A 22,982-nucleotide genomic window follows, 5' to 3' on the forward strand; every position below is an offset into this window, starting at 1 on the left:
CCCGTGCCACTGTGCCTGGCTAGGGCACATTTTGAGATAGTGCCTACCAAGGACCTGGTGGTGCCCTCTTTAGTTTACTCATTCTGTTTCACAGATAAGGAAGGTGGATGGTGTGGTGGCACACACTTGTAATCCCAGCCACTTGGGGGCTGAGGCTGGTGGATGACAAGTTTGAGGCCAGCCTGGGCAACTTAGTGAGACTATTTCAAAATTTAAAAACTTAGGGCCAGGGATTTAGCTCAGTGGTTTCACCACCTGCTGCACAAGCACAAGGACCCGAGTTCAATCCCCGGTACCAAAACAACAGCAACAATAAAAAAAGAATTTAAAAACTTAAGAAGGGTTGGGGATTGGGCCAGGGATTTAGCTCAGTGGTTCCGGCGCCTGCCTTGCAAGCACAAGGTCCCAAGTTCGATCCCTGGTACCAAAAAAAAAAAAAAAAAAAAGGGTTGGGGATATAGCTCAGTAATAAAGCAAGTGCCCTAACAAGTGTGAGGCCCCAGGTTCAATCCCCAGTGTGAGAAAACACATAAACCTGTCTACTATTTTCCCACTGGAACAAAAGGACAAAGGTTCCAGAGATCAGGGACTTGTCTTTCTCATCATTTTATCTTCAGAGCCCAAAACGGGCCATGACACAAAGCACTCAAAAATAACTAAATGAGCAGAACCTAACTTACATTCCACGACACCTAAGTAAAGGCCAGTCCATGTGCTGTTACTAGTTCTGGGACATCCCAGAGTGGGGAGGTGGCCGCGCTTCTTCCTTCACAATGGCTTGTGAGCCGTCCCATGGCTCTGTGGGGCCGGCCTGGCCATGGCTGATGAGCCCGGAGAGGCTGCAGGCTCCAAAGGACTTGGTCGTGCTCGCCAGCCTCTGAAGGTTGTGCACTTCTTGCCCTCTGGAAGGGGCTGTCAGTCACTGCCTGGGGCCCACTTCCTGCCTGTTGTGGGTGCAGTGCTCTCCCTCCCAGAGCTGGACCAGGAACTGGCCTTGGTCTCTCGGTACCCCTGGGGGCCCCACTGAACTGACCACACAGGGCAGCAGTGGCAGGCACTGCCCTTCCTTCCACAGAAGAGGCCTGAGGGCCATGCCCTTTTCCATCCTAGCTTTGAAGAAAAGGTAAGGAGGGTCCATGCACCTTCTTTTCTTTCTTTTTGTTATACACTTTTTTTTTCAGTGTACAGCCCTTTGTATTCCATCTTAAGGAACTGTCAAATCATCCTTTCTCTCTCTCTTTTTTGTTTTGGACCAGGGATTGAACTTGGGACCTTGTGCTTTTGAGGCTTCACTTTGTTTGTTTTGATACCAGGGATCAAACTCAGGACCTTGTCTGCTTCACTTTTGAATTAACCCACAATGTTGGGTGCAGGTCAGTATCTAGGGATTACCATAAAAAATAAAAGGAAAAAAAAGGAAGAAGCAGAGCTAACTACTATTTGGGCCCCACTTATTTGGGGTTGAAAGGGAAATGTTCATTTAAGTGAGCCAGGCTGGAATGTTGCACCAGCACAAAAACATCACAAAATGGGACCGGATTTTGTGTTTACTGGATAAATATGTGCAGCACTATGCTTGGTCCTGGGGATCAAGGTGGGCAGACTGATTTCCACCCCAAACTCGGTCTCTGAGGGCTGCGGAGTAGGTGGGGAGGAGGCTGGGGTAGGGCACTGTCCACACCTGCGTGTCTTCCCAAGGACTCTGCCATCCACTCAGGGAAACTGCCCAGCACCTGCTGGACACCTGGCCCCATGCTTCCATAGGGTTGCATTCCCTGTCCTTAGGGAGTTCAGTGTGAGAGGGAGAAATTAAATAAATCATTAAACACCCTACAAATACAACCTGGGAAACAAAGGCCAGTGCAAGCTTCAAGTAAAGAGCACGCTGGAACCCAGCTGAGCTGTGGGCAGCCCTGGCCTGATGATGAGACGCTGTCTGAAGGCTGAGTAAGCGGCCAGGGAGGGACAGGGGCAGAGTGCTGGAGGCAGCGGACAGGACAGCAAGGGGCAGCAGCTGAGCGCTGGGGTTGGGGGTCTATAGGAGGGCGGGGGCTCGGTCTGGGGCCTTGGAGGACTCACTGAGAAGTTTGGGCTCAGGCTGAAGAGCCGGGCTTTCGAAGCCAGAGCCGTTATGCAATGGGACTTCTCCCCACAGGGGAACGCAGGCCTGGCCCCAGGCGGGGAGTCAGGGGAGCGTCAGGCTTGAGGGAGCTGCAGTGTCACCAGGTCCTGACACTGCGCCTCCAAATTTAGACCCCAGGTTCTTGGGGGGCGGACACAAGGTAGGCTGGGGGGAGCCAGCGCCACCTGGCGGCGACTCGGGGCCTCACCTCTGTACCCTTGCTGCCGCAACTGAGGGAGGGGAGCAGTGACTTGCCCAAGGACACGCGCTAACGTGTGTGCGCGCGCGGAGGCCGCCTGGCTTCACACCCCAAAGTCCGGCCTCAGTCTTTGCTGCCTCCGTCCTGGGCCGCCTCCCTATGGAGGGGCTCCAGACAGCCTGGATCCCAGGCCTCCTCCCCGGGTGCTGCCAGAGCCCCAGCGTCTTCCCTGGGGACTCCGCCGTCAGCCTCCATCTTCTCCTTCAGGCTCCGCTTGAAGAACCCAACCTGCAGTGAGACAAACACACAGCCCTGAGACCAGCAGCCCATCGACGTGTGAAGACACTCAGTGTCGCACGGGCCACAGCCATAGGCATCTGCCCCAGGTGGCCGAGGGCACTGGCACGCTCGGCTCTCGGAATGAAAGAAATCTTGGAAATATTTTTTAAAAGCGTCACATTTAGTAGCTCATTCTTTAGGCTCATCAGAATGTTATATACTGAGCCAGGCATAGTGACACACATCTGTAATCCTAGCACTCTGGGAGGCTGAGGCAGGAGGACTTCCAGTCTGAGCCCGGGAAACTTAAGTCACTTAGGGAGATGGTGTCTCAAAATTAAATATTGATTGATTGATTGATTGATATAGTGTCTATGTCATTCAGGCTGGCCTTGAACTCAAGGAGATCCTCCTGCCTCAGCCTCCCCAGTGCTAGGATTACAGGTGTGCAGCCAGCACAGTGGGGAACTCATTGAATAACAGACAGGGTATTCAGACAGCAGAAAACCAGTCACATTCAAAATCAGGAAGGAGAGCTGGGAGTGGCCACATGGAAAGACATCAAGTGAAAGTGAAGCTCCCAAGCAGTCTATGCTGGTCTACTCATCTATGTTCTTTACATGTAGAAATGTAACATGATTTTCCTTCACACTCATATATACATACATATGTAGCTGACCAAATTAGAACCTGGAGGAACATAGCCAGGCATGTTGGTGCACACCAGTAATCTCAGCACTTGGGGAGGCTGAGGGAGGAGGATCGCAATTTCACACACAGCCTGGGCAATTTAGAGCGATCCCCCGGTTTTTTTTGAGACAGGGCTCCCTATGTAGCCCAGACTGGCCTTGAAATTTAGTGAGATTTTGTCTCAAAAGAAAAATTTTTCAAAAGTGATGGGAAGCTGGGGAGGCAGCTCAGTGTAAAGGACGTGGGTTCATTCCCTCATACCATTAAAAAGGAAAAAAGAACACCTTGCAGAAAGAGTGACAAAGTGAGTGCTAACGATAACCCTCTGGGGTGCCAGGGAGAAACTTTGATTTTCTTCTTTTTTCCAGTACTAGGGATCAAACTCAGGACCTTGTGCTTTTGAGGCAGGCGAGGTGCTGCTGAGCTAAATCCCTGGCCCTTTTTTTTTTTTTTTTTTGACATAGGGTCTTGCTCTGTAGCCCAGGCTGGCCTCCAACTCAAGGTGATCCACCTGCCTCAGCCTCCCAAGTCCTGGGACTACAGGTGTGCACCACCAGGCCCGATTCGAAACTTTGATTTTCTGTGTTCTCCTCTGTCATACTAAGGTTCTTTACACGGAGCATCTGCCCTCCACTCCTTCCCCTGTCCAACCTCTCCGAGCCCTTCCCATCACAGACAAAGCCTCTCTCAGGAGGCTTCGCAGGCCAGAGCCGGAGTGAGACCCCGATGCTACAGGCACTGGAGCAGACAGGCCCCAGGTGCAGCTTGTTCCTGCATCTCCCACTTAGACTGTGGGGTCCACACAGGCAGGGACCGTATCTATGCTTGTGTCGCTGTATTCTGGGGCCTGGTAAGATGCTGGGACTGGAAGCCAGGTATATGGTCCTTCCCCTCTCTGCCTCCCAGGTACCTAGTTCCACTTCTGCCAGCACTAGGCTGAGGGATGGTGGAGAAACTTCACCAACCGTGGGTTGCAGCAGCCTTATCGGCGGAAGGAGGGCAAGTTGAGCCCCTTCCAGATCTACTGCTCGGGAGGTGCTCCTGCTGGCTCCCTCGGTGCGGTGCCCCACCCCAGCCCAGCTGCCTCACCAATGCCTGCTCCTCCCAGACGTGCCCACCTTGTACAGCACTAGGAAGATGATCAGCAGCAGCAGCAGACCCCCCGAGCCGCTCAGCACGTAGAGGTACAGCATCTCCTTCTCATACACCACGTCAACCTTTGTGAGGACCTGGGGAGAGCCAGGCAGTGCGGGGAGGACCTCCGGCCCTAGGGGTCCCCATTCCCAGCCTCATCTCCGTCCCCAGGGGCCTCATCTTGGCACTGGCTCTGCTGCGACACACCCTCAGTGCGGGCCCCAGTCAGGCGCTGGCACAGCCACTGTCAGCCAAGACTCACACAGCTCCCCAAGGGCCCAACGGAGCCAGCATCCTAGCGGGGCACTCACAGCCTCCCCAAATCTGGCTTCTGAGATTCAGCTGCCTGCCAAGCTGTCCTCCCCGCCCTGCTACCTCCTGCCCTCAGCGCGGGGCCTCTGCGCTTGCTGCTCTGCTCTGAGGACCCTCTCTGCTTGCCGCTGGCTGGTGGCCTTTTGTTAAACTGCCACCAGATTCTTCTTTGAGGGACACGAGAGACTGCTGGCCTCAGATAGGCAAGCTTCCCCGCAGCACACAGCTCTGGCCTGGGGCAACTCTGACCTGGGCCGAGACCTTTGGGCCATGCAGGTCTCCCTCCTGCACCTCTGCCCTGGGTTCCGGGCCCTCAGCTGCCCGCCGTGGCTTGAGGTGCCACATACCTGGGCCAGGGAGGCATTGGTGCCGTACAGGTGGAAATGCCTGCTGCTGTTGAAGGAGATGGACAGCGAGCTGCAGAGGCTGAGCGTGGAGGAGGCCTGCGGCCAGGCAGGGGCAGAGAGAAGGAGAGCCATGACCCAGAGCCACTGAGGGCTGCAGGGTCCCAGCAGGGCGGCTGTGCATCTCAGTCACTCTTCCCTGCCTCAGGGGAAGTTTCCCTAGAAACCTAAGCACTGCCCACATGGGCCCCAAACCACCCTGCAAATTCCAAACAAACCCTGGTTCTCTCTCATCTGCAACTGTATAAACCTGGGGATTTTCCATTTAAATAGAAAACCTGGGGTCAGGGACAGCCTACCCTCACTCAGACCATCTCGTGCCAGCTGTGAGCAGGCACTACCTCAATGTCGCCTGTCAGCTCCACGTTCGCAGTCACTTGGATGAGCAGCTCCCTCCTGAAGATGAGTGGGCAGTGGATGGTGGCTCCCAGGAGACAGGGCTGCAGGGCCAGGCACAGTCAGGGCCCTGCCTCCCCACCCGCGCTCCCCAAAGGGCACTCTGTACCTCGGTGGTGGTAGCGTTGGGAGACCACCCCGGGTCCTCACAATGGCAGGCGACGCGAGGCTCCTGGGCAGGAAGACGGGTCACAGTCGGCCAGAGCCTCTATGCACCCCAGAAGGCTGGCACCCAGCTTCCCCCTCACCACCCTGCTGATCCAGGCATGGCCGGGATGTGGATCCAACCACCCGAGTTTCCACACGCAGGCCGGGCGGCCCGCACTCACCATGTGCACACTCCAGCTATGTGTGAAGGGCTGCCCGGCATGGGGCTGTGGCACCCGGACCAAGGCCTCCAGCTCGGGCAGGTCGTGGTTGTGGGCAGAGGGCTGAATCCTCACCTGGCACAGAGGACAGGGATGAGAGCCTGAATCCTGGACTGCAGACCCCTGAGCAGTAACGGCTGAGCCCGGCCACCCTCCAGGCCCGCCGGTGCAGGCTCCAGGCTCTTCCCAGCTTTCCCCACGTGCCGAAACCTTCCGGCCTGCAGGGGCCTGCACCTCTGGCTCCCAAAGACAGGGCAGCTCCTTTGGGTCCCACGGCTCGTCCCAGGAGTGGGGCAAGGTCTGTGTCTCCATGAGACCATGAGCTTCCTGAGGATGGAGCCACGCAGGATTTGGATTTCATCTCCAGCTCCTCACTGCTTGATACAGTACCCTACATAGAGCAGTCTCAAAAAGGTAGTTTTCTTGTTGTTTTTTCGGGTTTTTTTGAGACAGGGTCTTGATATGTAGTTCAGCTGGCCCTGAACTCACTATGTAGCCCAGGCTGGCCTCGAACCTGCATCGATCCTCCTGCCTCAATCTTCTGTGTGTGCCACCATGGCTTGCTTTTTATTTTTGGTGCTGAGGACGGAACCCAGGGCTGCACACATGCTAAGCATGGACCCTACTGCTGAGCTACAAACCTCCAGCCAAAAAGTAGTTTTCTGAATTGAGTGAGTGAATGATATTTAACAAGGATAGATACAAAAATTACTTGTACAAGGCAGGTTGGAAAGGACTCATTTTGGCAACTACACTGAATTAAAAAACATTTGAGTGCTTTGTATATAAAAAGAACTGTGTGTTGTAGGGTGGAGCACCCAGAAATGTGTAGGAAGGTGACACAGAAGTGGCACCTTTACTGTCTCAAAGAGGTCGGGCAGGGATGCGTATATCCGATTTTCAGGGTTCTGTTGTTTGTCCATTCAACAAACATTTGTGGGCACTTAAAATAGCAGCCGGAAAGGTCCAAAGTCAGAGGCGGCATTTGAGGCGCAGTGCGGAGATAACCCGCTGCTTCACAGAGGGAGATGGGGAGCACACTCAGGCATCAGGCCGGCACCGGGAGCAGTGCACGGCCGGAAGGTGGGCGCTGGGAAGGAAGCATGGATCTGACCCTCAGGCCTAGAAGCCTGAGGCCTCAGAGCCAGGAATAATCAGTGAGGAGGGATGGAGCGAAGGTGGAGGAGCCAAAAGGGCTGCAGACGCCAGAACTTCCGGAAGCAACAGGATCTAGCAAAGTACAAAGCGGAAGCACAGCTCACCCCGCATTTGGATGAAAGGCCAGGCTCTCCCAGCGCCTGCCTGCGCTCAGGCTTGCGGAAAGGAGGTATAACGCTGAAGGGGCTGGGAGATGGCAACGCAGCTCAAAGGCCTGCAGGACTGTACCTGGTAGATGTGCTTGATCTCATGGCTCTTGGGACCTTTTGGGGTGAAGCTGACATAGAGTGTAGAGTTTTCCTGGCTGTGGGGAGAGCAGAGAGGGAAGGTGGTGGAGACGGCGCTGACTCCAGGCAGCCCAGGGAGCACACCGGGGAGACAGCGCAGGAGCCGGTGCAGCCTACACTGACACCGAGTCCTCTCCTTGTCACCAAACCAGCATCTCCACTCCCCTCTGGCCCTGCTCACCCAAGGTCAGCACCCTGCCCCACCCTTCTGGCTGACCTGACCCCAGCCCTGCGGCTCACAGGCTGAGCCGCCTCCCGGCTGCCCAGGGCGGGCCCAGGCCCCACGTCCTCCCCTGCCTGCCCCTGCCTGGCCCTGCCTGGATGGTGTCGGCCCATTCTGGCCTGCACACCTGCCTCATCGGCTGGTGCTGCAGACCCCGGGCCCAGCCCCACTTTCTCCTCCTCCCCCACCTCCCCCACTCTTTGCTGTCTGTTTCTTATCAGCCTCATGCGGCTTGGCATCTATGTTTGAAAGTATGAAGTATGCGCTCCGAGCTTAGATCCTATCCCTGCCCTGTCTCACTAAGCTACCTTGCGAAAGCCTCTGCTTTTCTAGCTTCCTTCTCTGTAAACTAGAAGATCTCCTCGGTGTGCCGGGGCTCAGGGACCCTGGCTCTCCAGCCTCTGCCTGGGCAGGAGTCACACAGAGGCCCCACAGCCTCCGACGCCGCCAGAGCAGGCACAGGTCGGCCCCAGGCCTGGACTTGGGGCTTTTTCTTCCACTGGTAAAGGGTGGCCTGGCTCAAGAGCCCTCACCACGCCTTTGGTTTCTGGAGGGCTGTGGACTAGGGGCTGTGGCTGGGATGAGCTCCAGTGCCCCTGGGCGGCAGGAGGGGGCCCGCAGCACTCACCCCTCAATGAGGACATTGACGGGGTACAGGACAGGGATGCTGGTGGCGGCTGTGTTGTCCCCCTGCAGACTGCTGTCCTCGTTCTCACTGCAGGGGAGGCAGGGCAGGGTCAGGGGCAGGCCTGGTCAGCTTCGGGCCCTTCCCGGGGCTGCTCACCAGCGCACAGTGGAGTTCAGCCCGACGAAGTCCCCCCAGGAGCTGTTGAGCAGTGTGCTGAATATCGCCCGGATGCCAACCTAGCAGGTGGAGGCAGTGGAGATGGAGGCTTGGGAGCAGCCCGAGATTCTGAACAGCACCCAGCCTTGCTACCTCACACGCCGGGAGGTGCTCCATCCCCACTGTACAGAGGAAGTTACGTGGTGGACAGGACCACAAAGTGAGTGACCCACCCCAGGTTTGTCTAGCCCCAAGTCCAGGCTCTCAAGCAGGACCCAGACGGGTCCCTACCCCAGGGACCCACCCTGGCTGGCCCCTCAAGGATCCCTCCCTGCCCTGGCTCTGGATCTCTTGATCCTGGGTACCAGCGAGCAGCACTCACCGAGCTGCCTGCTTTGAGGATTGGTGAGCTCACGTTGCACACCAGGGTCTTGGCCAGGAGCCCGGGCTCCTCAGGAAGCTCCTCGCAGCTCACGGGCATCTGGCTCCTTGGCTGCAGGCAGGCAGAGGGGACACGGGTTGTGGGTGGACAAGCTCAGGGCTCCTGGCCATCACCCCTCAGGGCTGACTGCTCCAGGGCCCTGTCCCTGTGGCACAGTCTCAGAATGCCGGGGTGAGAGGTCAGGGGCTCAGCTGGCAGAGGTGCACCTGAGTCCTAGGTTCCCGGGAGTCCGGGGCAGGAGGATCACTGGAGCCTAGGAGTTCTAGGCCAGCCTGGGCAAGAATGAGATGGTGTCTCCAGAAAACCAAAAGCCAAGCAAATCAGAAACATTATGCCAAGCCAGGCACAAGAGACAAATATTCTATTGTTGATTTATATGAGCTGTCAATAATAGGTAAATTCATAGGAACAGAAAGTAGATTAGATGCTGCCAGGGCCAGAATGGGGAGTTACTACTACTTAACAGGTTTGAAAAGATGTAAAAGTTCTGGAAATACATAGTGCTGATAGTTGCACAACACTGTAAATGCACTCAGTACCAATAAATTGTATGGCTAGGAATGGTTCAGCTGGTATAATTTTTTTTTTTTTGGTATCGGGGATCGAACTTGGGACCTTGCGCTTGTAAGGCAGGTGCTGAAACCACTGAGCTAAATCCCCGGCCCTCAGCTGGTATAATTTATATTATGTATATTTTGCAATAAACATTTTCATTTTTTTTTGGTACCAGGGATCGAACTCAGGTCCTTGCGAAGCAGGCAGCAGAACCACTGAGCTAAATCCCCAGCGCTTTTGTTTGTTTTTTGAGAGGATCTTGCTATGTAGTTCAGGCTGGCCTCGAACTCACTGAGTTCCTCCTGCCTCAGCCTCACAAGTGCTGGGATGACAGGTGCGGGCCACCACGCCCTGCTTTCACACACCCCTTTTCCTATGACCCTCACGCTAATCCTGTGCTGCCCATGGACTTACTTTTTGTTTGTGGGATCCGAGGCTGGGAGAAGGAAAGGGAACCATGGGCCTGGGAATTGCTCAAGCCGCCCTTCCTGCCTGAGGCTCCAGAAGGGAGCAGGGGCCTGGCTACGGCAGGTGCTGCTCACAGCTCACCTTCAGCATCTCCACTTTGCGGAATGACAGCCCCCGGGGGAAGCTCAGGCCCAGCTGCACCCAGTAGGCATCTTCTCCTGAGTTGCTCAGCGTCCACTCCATGGCGAGGCTGGAGGAAGGGGTCAGACGCAGGACTCTGTACCTGGCGGGAGGGATGAGGACAGTTATGGGGGCCAAGGGGAAGGGAGTGGTAGTCAGCGGAGCTTCAGAGCCCAGGGATCGGGCAGGCCACAAAGATAAGATGCAGGGTGGGAGGTACAGCTTGTGAGGCCTGGGCTCACTCTCCAGCCCTGGAAAAAAGAAAAGCCTCCTCTGCTGGGGCCTGCCCTTCTGTGACCTCATCTAGCCTGATGGGATGACCGAACAGGGAGCCTGCTGGTCTCAGAGAAGGAAGCGGCCCAGAGAGGCCAGCTGCCTCCAGCCGACACACAGCAGGCCAGTCTCCTGGCTCGGAGCTGCATGCTGTCCAGGACACACAGTGGACTCGGAGGGAGGGTGGGTGGTGGTGAAGCTTCAGACCTGGCAGGGGAGAAGGACAGCTTTAGGTCCGCCTCGCACTTCTTGTCCTCCCCGCAGTTCTTCTCAAAGGGGATCTGCAAGGCCAAGAAGAAAGGAATGGGCGCTCAGCTCTGGCCAGCAGGGCCCGCCCCAGGCCGGCCTTCTTACCTCCTTGGTCTCCACGTGTGGGGAGGGTCGCAGGATGGGCTGTGAGTCCGTGCCCTGCTGAGCATGGAGTGAAGACAGGAGAGCTTGCTGAGCAGCGGCGCCCATCGGCCCCAGAGGGCCGTGGCCCGTGCAGCCCTCCCAGGGCAGCGGCCTTTGGTGGGGAGGCTGAGGCTCTGAGTCCTCTCCTCCAGGGATGGGAATCCCGGGTGGGGCCAGAGCAGCCGGCAGCTGGCCCTGACAGGAGTCCTGGCTGTGTGGACTCCCCCACCACTCACTGCCTGGGAGCAGCCCTCCTGCCTGGCGCTTCCCTGCCAACCCCTGCAGCCTAGCAAGCCTCCAGCTCAGTAACCCAGGCCAAGTTTTCCAACAGTCTCCAAGCTCACACTGCAGATCAGGCCCGTGCCGAGCACTGGGAAGCACTGAGAGCAAGTGACCACCTGCCCTCCGAGGGGAGGGAGGGGAAACTGCATTTTCCATGGGGGTCAAGGGTGACGCTGAACAAGGACAGGGCATCTTCAGAGCATGGAGAAGGACTCCTACCCCAAAGCAATGCCATCTCAACTGAAATGTAAATGCAATCATTTGGACTTAAAATGTCCCCAAGGGCAGTGAGGCTTGGTGGCATAAACCTGTAGTCCCAGCACCTGGGTGGCTACGTACGGCAGCCTGAACGACATAGCAAGACTCTGTTTCAAATGAAAATAACAAAAAACCGAATTAAAAAACCCTCCCCTCCAAAAAACCCCCTGAAAATGTCCCCCCTTTACGGCCCATGTAGTAAAAGGCTGGTGCCCACCCAGGGCGCTTCTGTGAGGTGGCAGAACTTTTCTCTTCCAGTTGTGGCACTGGGGACTGAAGCCCAGTACACTGCACACAGCACTCGATCACTGAGCCATGGAAAACTCAGGTCCTGGTGTTGGGTCCTGCAGGGGGACCCTGGGAGCACGCCTTCCCCTGGGCTTCTCTGAGGTGAAGAGGTCACTCTGCCATGAGCTCCTCACACAGGCCCAAGGCAGCAGGGCCAACGACCGAGGACTGAGCCTTCCTCCATGGGAGCGGAGAGGCAGCCGGCACCTGCCCAGCCCAGAGGATTCTGAGTTTCACCTCCTGCTCCTGGGGCGCCTGCCAAGCAGACTGGACGTCCCTGAGGGCTGGCACCACCACACACCGTGGGTCTCACCGCCATCCTCCCTCCCCTGGCTCCACCCAGGGCTTCTTGACTTTGTGCTCTCAGGCCTCTTTTCCTGGGTTGGGACGCTGTGCTCGTCTGGCATGTAAGAGCATCTGTGCAGGGGCTGTGGGGGTCCTCAGAGAACCTCCTGGGCCCTCGCCTTTAAGACTGAGCCTCCACTCTCCTCAGGGTGGGCCCTGTCACAGATTGCTTCTCCCGGTCTCTCCCACAGTGCAGTGTGATCACGTGACCGAACTCTGGCTGAGGAGACGTAAGCCAAAGTGTTATGGGGATTTTTAAGGAAATATTCTTAAGGAAGAGATGGTGTGCTTCTCCTGCCCTCCCTCTGCAGGTGGGGATGCAATGCTAAGAGCCTGAGCAGCCAACCTGGAGCACAAGATGGTGCACAGGAAGAAGAAGAAGCGGCATCGAAGGAAGCCATGGCCGCCGATTTAGAGCAGGGTTGGGCAGGTGGGTGAGCAAACCACAGACCATGGCCGGATCCAGCCCCACCTGCCGTTCCCGAGGCTTTGATGCTATAGAGGGAGAGCTGAGTAAGAGAAACCACAGGTCTGCAAAGCCAAAGAGGTAACGGTGCCAAGCTCAGTGTGCAGACAGAACCGCCACACCAGCTTCCGGCTCCTTTTACAGAAGGAAAGATCCTCCACAGTGCGCATCTCGGCTGTTCACAGCCCAGTTACCATAACTGGTAATCTGTCCTGGGCCGCACAGGTGCAACAAAGCCCAGGTCTGAACTCCCCGGGTCCCTCCCGGTAAACCTGCCCTTGCCTGCGCTTGCCTGGGGTCCTCACTCAGACCCAAGTCTGGAGCCCACAGTCCTGGCCTCTTTCCCGCACCTCAGCTTCCTGCCAGGCCCAACTCCCTCCTCTCCATCCCTCGGGAACACAGGGCCCAGGCCAGTTTCCAGGGACTGGTTTAGGGGAGTGATATGGCCCAGGTTGTGACACCAGAAAGCCTCTTTTTTCTACCTGGAGTCTCTGAGTGGCGAACAAAATGTCTGACAATACAAGGATAACAAGTTGTGACACGAAAGAGTTCTGATGCCTGTGTTTAGGCTATTGGATGCAGACTCGTGTGAGGCCAGGACCCTCCCTCCATCTCAGAATCAATCCACCCCCTTGACACTTGCAATCAAAAATACTATGCATGGGGCCGGGGATTTAGCTCAGTGGTTCCGGAGCCTGCCTTGAAAGTGCAGGGAGCCGAGTTCGATCCCTGGTACCAAAAAAAAAAAAAAAAAAATCTAAAAAAAAAAAAATGCATGCATAATATTTCCTTCTTGCATATAAAATTTTTTTTTTTTTTTTTTTTTTTTTTTTAGTACTGGGGATTGGCTTTCGCTCTGGGCTACAAACCCAGCTCTTTAAAAACAGCATTTTAAAAATTTTGAGCTAGAGGCTCATCAGGTCACTAAGTTGCCCAGGCTGGGCTGGAAGTTGAGATCCTCCTGCCTCAGCCCCCCACAGCACCCACCAGACCCAGCTCCCACTGAAAATGCCCTCAACAGGCTCCTCAGCACACAGAACAGGCCAGCACTCCTGGTCCATCCGCACCTCTGCTCGTTACCTGACTGTGTCCACATTATGCCCTTCTTCTAAATGCCCACCTCCCTTCTCTACCTGGGGACTTCAGGGGACCTTGTGAGCAGACTTTTCACACCCTCAAACCTGGCCGCTGACTGTTGCTGCCCCTTATCTCACTGCAGCGCAGCGTCAGGCTCTGTGCTGGAGCTGCTGACTTGTACGCAGAGCTGGGTGGGAGGAGCCCAGAGTAGGTCCCTGTGGGCTCCACAGGGCGGGGCCATACTCGCTGGCTCAGGGTAGCTGTACCCGGAAGGCACCTTAACTCAGCTTAGCTTTGCTGAGCTCTGGTGGGCAGTGCCTTGTTTCTGCTTCGCCCACCACCCTTGGGGCCCAGGAGGGGAGCCCAGGCGGTGGGTGGGTCTGCTACGTGCTGCTCAGAGCAAGTGTGCTCAGCAGACCCTGAGCAGGAACAAGAGGCCCCGGCTCTGGAGGGCGCTGCACAGCACCGAGTGTGCCAGGGAAGAAATCCACGAGTCAGGCTCTCAGGCCCGCTTCCTCCCTCCTGACAGCACCTCTGCCCTGTTTAACCACCAGCTGAGTGTCGGGGCTGCCAGGAGTGTCTGATTTGGGAAGCTGGGGCAGAACTGTTTCTGCCCTTTCACAGCACCCAAATTTGTCGGGGGAACTACCTGCCGCCAGCCAAACACACGCAGCTGAGAAGGCAAATCAAGGTGCCCTGTCCTCCTAGTGACAAGGAGAAAACAAGGCCCAGAGCCAGGCCTTCCAAAGTTCTCTCCTGGGGTTTGTGTGTTGCGCAGCGTTAGAACCGAAGTGGTCCAGGGCTGGTGCCCTGCAGGGGCTGGCGTGGGCTCACTGAAGGGGTCCTGGAGATCAACCCTTATCTCCTGCCCTAGAGTCCCAGGGTCACCAGCCTGGCTTCCTTTCTTCCCAGAGTTGTTTCTCCAAATTTCTTTCCAGTACAAACTCTCATCACATTCTCTTCCTGCCTTAGTCAGCCATGTTTAGCTTCCATGGCTTACGCCTGTGAAGTACAGCCACTTCTGCTGGCTGAGGTTTCCGTCCTCCCTACTGCCCATGGATCCCCTGAGCCCATCACCTCTGCTCACCACATTTCCATCCCTCGCTGCTCCTTCTTCCTCCCAAAGAGAGAAGTTCAGGGAGACGCTGATGGGGGAGATGAGATCTTGAACGCAGACCTGGGGGTGAGAGGAGCGCCGTGTGGGTCCAGTCCAACCTACGCCTGTTCCTGCCGAGTGCCTGCCTGGCCTGCATTTCACCAACAACAGAATTCTAGAAATTAGTTGTTTAAGACCCTTCCAGTTGTGAACTGCCCAGTAGTGAAAACACAGTTATCACATCAGGTGTTTACAATGCTCCTGGCACCAGCATCTGTTCCTCGGCCTCAACTCCACAGCAGACATCACGCGTCAACCCCGCACAGTTCCTCACAGTCCTAATGGCAGGGCCCGAATCTCTGTTACACGGCTTGGCAGCCATGACTGAAATCTGCACAAGAATGTTCTAGAATAACTATTCTCATCCTAGAACATTAGGTCCTTGGGAAGAGGTGCGGGTTTTTGTCTTGTTACCAGTGCCTGACACTAGCACTCTCAGGCTCTCGGATCATACTTTAACTGAAGTTTCCACGGATTTTAAGAAGTAAGCAATCATCCCATCTTCAAAAGGAGAAAACAGTGCTGAAAAGACCACCAGTGGTCCTCAGGACTACAACCGGGAGTGACAGAGCCAGGACTGGAAACCACAGCTGTCCAAGTCCAAATGCCCAGGACTTTCTACCGGGTCTCCTCACTGTTCTCTCTGGCAAATTCGTGTTTGAACTTCCCGAGCCTGGTGAAGTGCGGAGTGTGAGGAGGCGGAGACACACTGCACACCGTGGAGATGAGGCGACACCACCATGGGCAGTCGCTGAGTCCCCGCAGGTCATTAAATGGTTTCTACTTTTGTGTGTTTAGGGCCGGGGATTTTGCTCAGTGGTGCTGTTGCCTGCCTTGAAAGGGCAAGGTCCCAAGTTCGATCCCCAGTACCAAAAAGAAAAAAAACGACTATGAATCGTGAGTAGTGGAGTTATGTATGATGTGAGAAAAGGGCAGGGAAATGCATGGTACACTATACCAGTCGTCACACTCACAAGTCCCCGCATGACACAATCAGGACTGAAGAAAATGCGCTGCAGACACCATCCCGACTACTGCACAGCAGAGGAAACCGGAGCACAGGGAGAGCGACCTGCCTGTCACCCAGCATGACATCCACGCAGCGACTCTCCCAGAACCTCGCTTTGGGCTTCCTTACCGGGAAGTGAAACCAGAACCTCCTGCAGGACTCGTCTTGGGTGACAGCTGTAACCCTGGTGAGTCTGTGCCCCCCTCCTGGGAACGCGCCCCGGCTCCGGCTCCGATGGCCATCCAGCTGCAGGGTACAGGTGAGGTTGGCAGCCAGGTGACCTGCACAGGTGAAAGAGGCAGGGGTTGGATGGTGCCGGCGATGCTGGGGTCAGCTCTGGGGAGCAGGAGGGCGGCCCTGACCTCGGAACTGCTTGGTGAGACTCTTGAGCTGGAAACAGACTGTGATGTTGACTCCCTCCTTCTTCCTAGGGCTGGCCGAGTAGGAGCACTCTACCTCGTGCACTGGGATCTCCACTGGCGAGAAGGACATTCGAGTGACAACATCCACCACGGGCCGGGAGCTGCAGGGCAGAGATCCACCCACTCTCTCCTTGGCCCTGAACGAACACCCTCCGCTCTGGGCTTCGTCCCCCAACACCTGGAAGGCTCTCCTTCCGCCTCCTCTCCACAGGAACAGCCATGGTGACAACTAACCAGGGCTGCCCAGTTCATGCCGACAGCCTTGTGAGCCGCGTCCATGAAGTGTGAGATTTTAGATAGAGAAACCAGGGCTGGAAATGTAGCTCAGGGCAGAGCACTGGCCTGGTGTGTGTGAGGCCCTGTGTTCCATACCCAGGACGAAACACACCCACACCCACACACTGGACGGATACTCAGCTGCTTCTATGCCTGTAACTGTCCGATGCTGCTGTGTGTTTAGAATAAAATTCAACCCTTTTACTTTTCACGCCAAACTGCCTCTTTCCAGCCTTCCCTCCCACCATGAGCCTGGCCTTGAGTACACTCCAGCAACACAGCTGTTCCCTGTTACACTTCAGCCTCCTCATGGCCACGCACATCCGGGATTTCTACACAGAAGGCTCTTTTTTTGGTACCGGCGATCGAACTCGGGTCCTTGCGCTTGTGCAGCAGGCAGTGAAACCACTGAGCTAAATCCCTGGCCCCCTGCACAGAAGGCTCTTAGTCTCGATTCCTGCAATCCTGGCTCCTTCTCATCACAGCACTTGTCACAGTCTGCAGCCAGGCGCTGGGAGGCGGACAGACACAGGCAGACACAGCAAGACCTGGCTCGACCCTGCCCCAAATACAATTTATCATTACCTATTTACTTGTTAAACTTTAGAAAAGCTTCCCATAAAAAATTTTTTTTTCCATTGCCTGCCTCACAAGTGTGAGGATCTGAGTTCGATCCCTGGTGCCAAAAAAAATTTTGTTTTTGAAACAGGGTCTTGCCATGTAGCCTCCCAGTGCTGGGATCACAGGCGTGTGTCACCACACACACTCTGGACCAAATGCCTGATCCAGCGCTCCAGACCCAGCAGGTAATCAGGGAGGGAGGGAGCAGCTTGCCTAACATGCTCAAGGACCTGGGTTCCACCCCCAGCACAAGAAAAGAAAGTATAAGAGAAGGGAAAGGAACAACTCATTATCCTTTTTTTTTTTGGTACCGGGGATGGAACTCAAGACCTTGTGCTTGCAAGGCAGGCATCGGAACCACTGAGCTAAATCCCCGGCCTTATTCTTAAATTTTGAGACAAGGTCTCACTAAGTCACCAAGTTGCCCAGGCTAGCTTCTACTAGTGATCTTTCTGCCTCAGCCTCCTGGAATGCAGAGATTACAGGTGTGCACCACCACATCCAGCCCTCCTGATTTTTCTTAATTCTCATTTCAGGGGCTGGGATGTTGCTCCAGGGCACAGTGCGTACTCAGCATTCATGAGGCCCTGGGTTTGATCCTCAGCATCAGCAAAAAAGAGATCCAGTACTTGACTGATAAACATCTATTCCCTGTACGATGTTACAGATGATGGTTCCAACAACTCTAAGCCTAGGTCCCGAGAACCCAGCCCTCCATGTTCTAAGGCCAAGCCTTTGACGCTGCTCCTCCAGGTTCCAGTGTCAGAAAGGCCTGGGTTCGAGCCCCAGTTGTCACTGAGGGCAGCTGTTGACCCCCGAGGAAGACCCGAGACCTCTATCAACAGAACCCACCTCGCGGGCTTGGGGGAGACCCCATGAGCCAGCACTCTCACCTCAGCACGGTCACCTGGCCCTCGGCCCCCACCGCAACATCTATCAGGCCGTCCCCGCCGAGGTCCTTCACCCCGTGGAGGGAGCGTCCGAACCACCGCAGGCCTGCTGCCACCTGGCTCCCTGCTACCCGCTGGGGGCAAGAGAGGAACGCAGGGGAGGGTGGGAGTTGGCCCAGGACTGGGGCCTGGGCACAGGCTCTGGCGGGCAGGCGGGGGCCTCACCTGGCTTGGCCGGGGGCTCAGCCCCCCACGCTGCCCATTGAAGACGTACACGGCACCCTGCTCCTCCAGCGGGGCGCCCACAGCCACGTCCGGCAGCCCATCCCCATTGATGTCTGGCAGGGCGCTGATGGCGGCTCCAAACCTCCCGAGGGGGTGGCCCAGGTTCCCATGCAGCTCTGAGACGGCCCCGAACCCCAGCTGGAAGGAGCAAGTCACGCACCCTGTCACCCAGGAAGCTTCCACAGAGTGCGAAGAACAACTGAGTGGAGAGCATTAAAGAAAGGTTAGCCGTCAGCCTTCTCGGAGCAGGGAGTCTCTGTCCACAGCGCTGAGCTTCCATGCCTCGTGTGCTTGGGGCTCTGGGAAGCTGCCTCACTTCACTGAACCCGGCGCTCCCACCTTCGAGATGGGGCCCGGAGGTCTTAGGAGGTCACAGCGGGCAAAGTGAGGCTGTGCACACAGGGTGTCTGGCACTGGGCCTTGTGAGCTGTCCCTTGTCTGCTATTCTAAAGTTTGTCTTTTTGTGTATTTTGAGACAGGGTCTCGCTGGCCTCGAACTCATGGCAATCCTCCTGCCTCAGCCTCTCAGGTGCTGGGAGTACAGGTGTGAGGTTCCAAAGGCTGGATTAACGCGAGATCAGATGCAGAAGCCCTTCAGAGCCCTGGGACCTGAGCAGGCCTGTGAAACTCTACTTCCCTTCCACCCCACTCCAGTCACAGTTCCCACCTGTTTTCTCTGGTAGATAAACACGCGGCCTCCTCTTTGCTCCCCATAGAACAGAGGGGCTCCAATCAGCAGCAGCTCTGTCTCCCCATCTTGATCCATATCAATGCCACACAGCTCACCACCAAAATAAGAGCCAACCTATACAGGAGAAAAATGGCTGAGGGATAGCAGGGGTGGCAGGTGACCACCTACCCCTCGGCTGCACCATGTCCACCCTCTTCCCACCCCAGGTCCAAGTCCTGGACCTCCTCAGAGCCTATACTGAGTCCACACATCGGGGCTCTGCAAGATGCGGTGTCTTAGACAGGACAGTGGCCATGGCAGGGCTCCTCCTAGAGGGCTTCTGAGCCCTAATGTGACGGGGCTGCCACACAACAGGCATGGGGAGCACTGTTCATGCCACAGCCCGGCCGGAAGCTGCCCCTGGGCCATGCTCACCTGGGTCCCTTCTATTGTCTGGAGCTGCGTCCAGCGTCCTGTGTCCCTTGGCTCTTGGAACAGCAACACCCGCCCCACATGCTGGTACCGAGGGGCTCCAGCCGCCACCAGGGACTTGGACCCCTGGGAAGGCAGCCAGGCCACCATGTAACCTGAGTGGTGGAAGGGGGGCCAGGGTTAGGGATGCAAGGGCCGCAGGAGGGAGGGACCCAAAGCCCCTAGGATGGGGCTGAGCTTTGAGCATCTGGAGGCTGCCATTGTGGGCGGGCTGGGATTTTACCGTACTCTACAAAACAGAAAATCACCTTGAAGACAGCACAGTGGGTGGAGTGGCTCACAGAACAGACTACCTGTGCTCCTCTACTAGTTCTGTGAACCTGAACAAGTTATTTAAGCTGACCTTGGCTCAGGCGTGCATCAGCACATTCACCCATGTAACACATTGAAAACACAATACTTATTCAGTAAAGAACTGGACGTGAAGTTGGACATGGTGGCCCACTCCTGTAATCCCAGCACTCAGGAGGCTGTGGCAAGAGGATTACCTCGAGTTTGAGGCCACCCTGGGCTACACAATGAGTTCAAGGCCAGCCCGAACTACAGAGACCTTGTCTCAAAGAAAGAAAGAAAGAAAGAACTGGGTGTGAAGGTGCACACCGGTAATCTCAGCACTCAAGGAGCTGAGACAGGAGGATCACAAGTTCAACTCTGATATGAACAATTTAGTGAGACTTGGTCTCAAAATGAGTAAGTAAATAAAACAGACGGAGGATATAACTGAGTGTTAGAGTGCCCCTGGGTTCTATCCCTCAGTCAGACACACACACACACACACACACACACACACACTGTTCAAAACAAAACAAAAACAGAAATTTCTGTGGATAGCCTCTTTTAGAAGGGTAGATACAAGATGAATAGCACCAATTTTTCTGATGGAAAAATTAATAAACTCTTGTATGCTGTTTCACTGACAAGTGACCCACTCCTGAGCAGTGGTCCTGGAAGGGGGAAGGTGGCTGTGCCCACAAGGGTCGATTTTGGAAGCCGTGCCACCAGGGCTCTGTGAGGTGCTCAGCTCTCCGGACAGACTGGCTATGGAGCGGAGGGACCTTCTGGCTGCAGGGAGAACCCCAGCTACCTGGGTGAACCAGAACCACATAACTCCGCAAGAAGAGTCTCCAACAGTGCCCTCAGGTGGCAGTGAAAAGTAACAGCGACTGTGGACTGAGACTCATTTTCTCTAAGCTCAGCACTAAAAGAACTCTTTTTTTGGGGGGTACTGGGGATCGAACTTGGGCCCTAAATCCAAGGCCCTCAAAAAAACTCTTGAAACAGAATACAACCCTTGGTTCTTGGACAGTTCAGTAGAAAAAAGCCTCGTGAAGAAGCTGCTAGTCCTCCTCCTGAGAAGGAAGATTGTTTTAAAGTGTACCTGGGATTAACATATAGGTGCAACTGGGTGAGGACAGAGGAGCCATCACAGTGCACAGGCAGTCCCCAGAGCAGGAGGCACTGCAGCCTCATTGGGCAACAAGGAAGCAGCAGGGTGGTAAGGAGGAGAAAGGTGCGGGGAGCGGATTGCCTAGTGCCTTCACTGTGGCTTCTGTGGCAAGGAAGGCAAAATAGGGGAGGCCAGTGTGAGCAAGCCCCAGACCAGACAGGTCCAGGCCACAGCGATGGCCTCCAGGAGGCTGGTGCCTGGCCATGGGAGCGCAGGGCAGGGCGGGGTGGGGCGTGGCAGGGCGTGGGCTGGTGGTGTCAGGTAGAGGGGCTGGGCCTGGGCTCTGGACCACGCGTGCATGTGAAAAGCACATTCCCAGGCACGCTTTTCTGCACCTGTAAGAACGGGCCAGGTGTGAGAGGGGTCTCTCCAGGAGCAGCAGGGCCCAAAGATGTCAAAGCACCAGAAAATATAGAAAATAAAAGACACAATAAATACACAGGTGAGGGATTATTAAGGGAAATTTGAGACTGTGGTAGCCAGGGCCGGGGATTTAGCTCAGTGGTTCTGGCGCCTGCCTTGCAAGCTGAGGACCCAAGTTCGATCCCCAGTACCAAAAATAAAAAGACTGTGGTAGCTGTAGTTAAACTGAGTCTGCTCGTGCTGGCTGCTTACCTGCCCTCACCATCACTCTGAGAGCCCGTGTGAGCTTCTCTCAGGCCCCTCAAACAGAAGAACCCAGCACAAAAGAGAAGCACTCACCTAGATAGCCTGCTCTCGCCTCCAGTGTCAGTGGCTCATTCCCAACAAATGCCTGATCCTGCAGGTCTTCATTCAGGTCGACAAAGCCCCCAGCCCAGTCCTTTGCTCCAACTGCCCCCACAACAGCATGGCCCTGCCCAGGGAGGGAGAGGCGTGGGCTCGGGACCCCGCTGGCTGCACCCCATGCCTCCCCCTGAGGGTCGCCTTAGGCCACCACACACCTTGCTGAGGTCTGCGCTGATCCCACTGGAAGACAGCTCCATGTTAAAGGACGTCAGGTCCTGTTTGCTGGTCCCTGAAGGAGAAAAGGCAAAAACCCCATGAGCAGTAAGGGCAGCAATGCTTGCGGGGGACTTCGGAGGAAGCACAGAGTTTACCACAGCAAAGCACACAGCACTCTCAAACCTTATAGCGATTTGGAACAGAGAGGCAGCCAAGCACTGTTTTCTCATGCATGAGCCCAGGAGCTCAGGGCTCCCCTGTAGTGGGTCCAAGATGCAGCAAGATTTTTTTTTTCTTGGTACAGAGATTGAACTCAGGGCCTTTGCACTCAGCTACATCCTTAGTCCTTTTTAAATTTTTTTCCCCCCGTACCCGGGATCGAACTCAGGACCTTCCACTTGTCAGGCAGGCTCGGCGCCACTGAGCTACATCCCTGGCCCTCTTTTTAATTTTTTATTTTGAGAGAGGGTCTCTCTAAGTTGCTAACCCAGGCTGGGCTTGAACTTGCAATCATCTTGCCTCAGCCTCCCAGAGTGCTGGAATTACAGCCGTGTGCCACCAAGCTTGGCTGTAGCTCTTCTTTTTTTTTTGGTACCAGGAATCGAACTCAGGTCCTTGCACTTGCGCAGCAGGCGACCAAACCACTGAGCCAAATCCCCGGCCCTGTAGCTCTTGACTTTGGTTCCTTCTCAGGCTCCCCAACTTCAGCCAGTGACATCCTCACAGCTCCAAGGAATCAAGCTAAAAGCCAGGAATGAACCTTGGCCCTTCCCGCACTGTCCTGTCTGGAACACACCAGCAGACCCGGAGGTTCAGCCTTCAGGAGACGCCCGCCCCTTTGTGAACAGCCGCCATGCACAGCCACCCTCAGCGAACCTGACTGTGCAGTAGCTTAGGAATCTGTTCTCTGGCTCCAATCTCCCCATGGTTTCTTTCTATAGAACAAGGCAGAGCAATCTCTTTTAAAAATGGATGTGGAATCCTATCATTTCCCTTCTGAAAAACTCCTCCTCACTCTCACTGCTTGTCACTGAACTCCAACTCGTTACGAGGCCTCCGAGGCCCCTGCACCTCTCCGACCTCCTCTCCCCTCTTCACCTCAACCCTGCCTCGATGGCCTGCTCCATTCCCGACAAGCCTGCCCTCACCTCTGGCTTTTGCGTGTGCCTCTCTCCCTCGGATGCTCTCGGCTCACACTCCTCACGTGGCTCTTTGATTCTTACCTTTCAGGTCTCAACTCAAATGACATTTCAGTGTATTTTACCTCAATTTCTACAATTTGTCTCTGGCTGGGGTGCAGCTCAATGGAGAGCACTACTGCCCAGGAGTGAGCCCCTTCAATTGAGCCCCAGCACCACAAGAGAATACAATTAAAAAGGTCATTCCAGAAAGGCCTTCCTCCACAGGTCCACTAAAGTAACCTCCTCCCCAAGGCTGCCACAGGACCCTGAGCGACACCCAGCCCAG

The 22,982-nt window shown here is 55.6% G+C and overlaps 1 protein-coding gene across 11 annotated transcripts in view; it reads right to left on the reverse strand.

The window, feature by feature from the left end:
* Positions 1-582: 582 nt before the first annotated feature.
* Itgal (integrin subunit alpha L) overlaps positions 583-22,982 on the reverse strand; it is a 36,396-nt gene continuing 13,996 nt past the window's right edge. For 7 of the 11 annotated variants that reach the window (XM_021237463.2, XM_004856165.4, XM_004856167.4 and 4 more), the window contains 22 exons: positions 21,515-21,588; positions 21,294-21,426; positions 19,088-19,239; positions 18,650-18,787; positions 17,923-18,120; positions 17,701-17,831; positions 15,851-16,011; positions 15,618-15,769; positions 14,411-14,500; positions 10,569-10,625; positions 10,422-10,495; positions 9,903-10,044; positions 8,739-8,849; positions 8,357-8,436; positions 8,201-8,287; positions 7,291-7,366; positions 5,866-5,979; positions 5,646-5,708; positions 5,482-5,580; positions 5,084-5,179; positions 4,409-4,519; positions 583-2,609 (listed from right to left, as the gene is read on the reverse strand). In XM_021237463.2, the coding sequence (XP_021093122.1) occupies positions 2,445-2,609; positions 4,409-4,519; positions 5,084-5,179; positions 5,482-5,580; positions 5,646-5,708; positions 5,866-5,979; positions 7,291-7,366; positions 8,201-8,287; positions 8,357-8,436; positions 8,739-8,849; positions 9,903-10,044; positions 10,422-10,495; positions 10,569-10,625; positions 14,411-14,500; positions 15,618-15,769; positions 15,851-16,011; positions 17,701-17,831; positions 17,923-18,120; positions 18,650-18,787; positions 19,088-19,239; positions 21,294-21,426; positions 21,515-21,588 (2,504 nt within the window). In that variant the 3' untranslated portion in view covers positions 583-2,444. Of the gene's footprint in view, positions 2,610-4,408; positions 4,520-5,083; positions 5,180-5,481; positions 5,581-5,645; positions 5,709-5,865; positions 5,980-7,290; positions 7,367-8,200; positions 8,288-8,356; positions 8,437-8,738; positions 8,850-9,902; positions 10,045-10,421; positions 10,496-10,568; positions 10,626-14,410; positions 14,501-15,617; positions 15,770-15,850; positions 16,012-17,700; positions 17,832-17,922; positions 18,121-18,649; positions 18,788-19,087; positions 19,240-21,293; positions 21,427-21,514; positions 21,589-22,982 lie in introns of those variants that run through there. The other 4 variants (XM_004856166.4, XM_087208795.1, XR_015450353.1 and 1 more) reach the window with 4 other exon arrangements.

Source organism: Heterocephalus glaber, unplaced genomic scaffold (genome assembly GCF_053883595.1).
Source record: "Heterocephalus glaber isolate CG9 unplaced genomic scaffold, H.glaber_assembly_v1.0 deba00000943, whole genome shotgun sequence".
NCBI lineage: Eukaryota > Metazoa > Chordata > Mammalia > Rodentia > Bathyergidae > Heterocephalus > Heterocephalus glaber.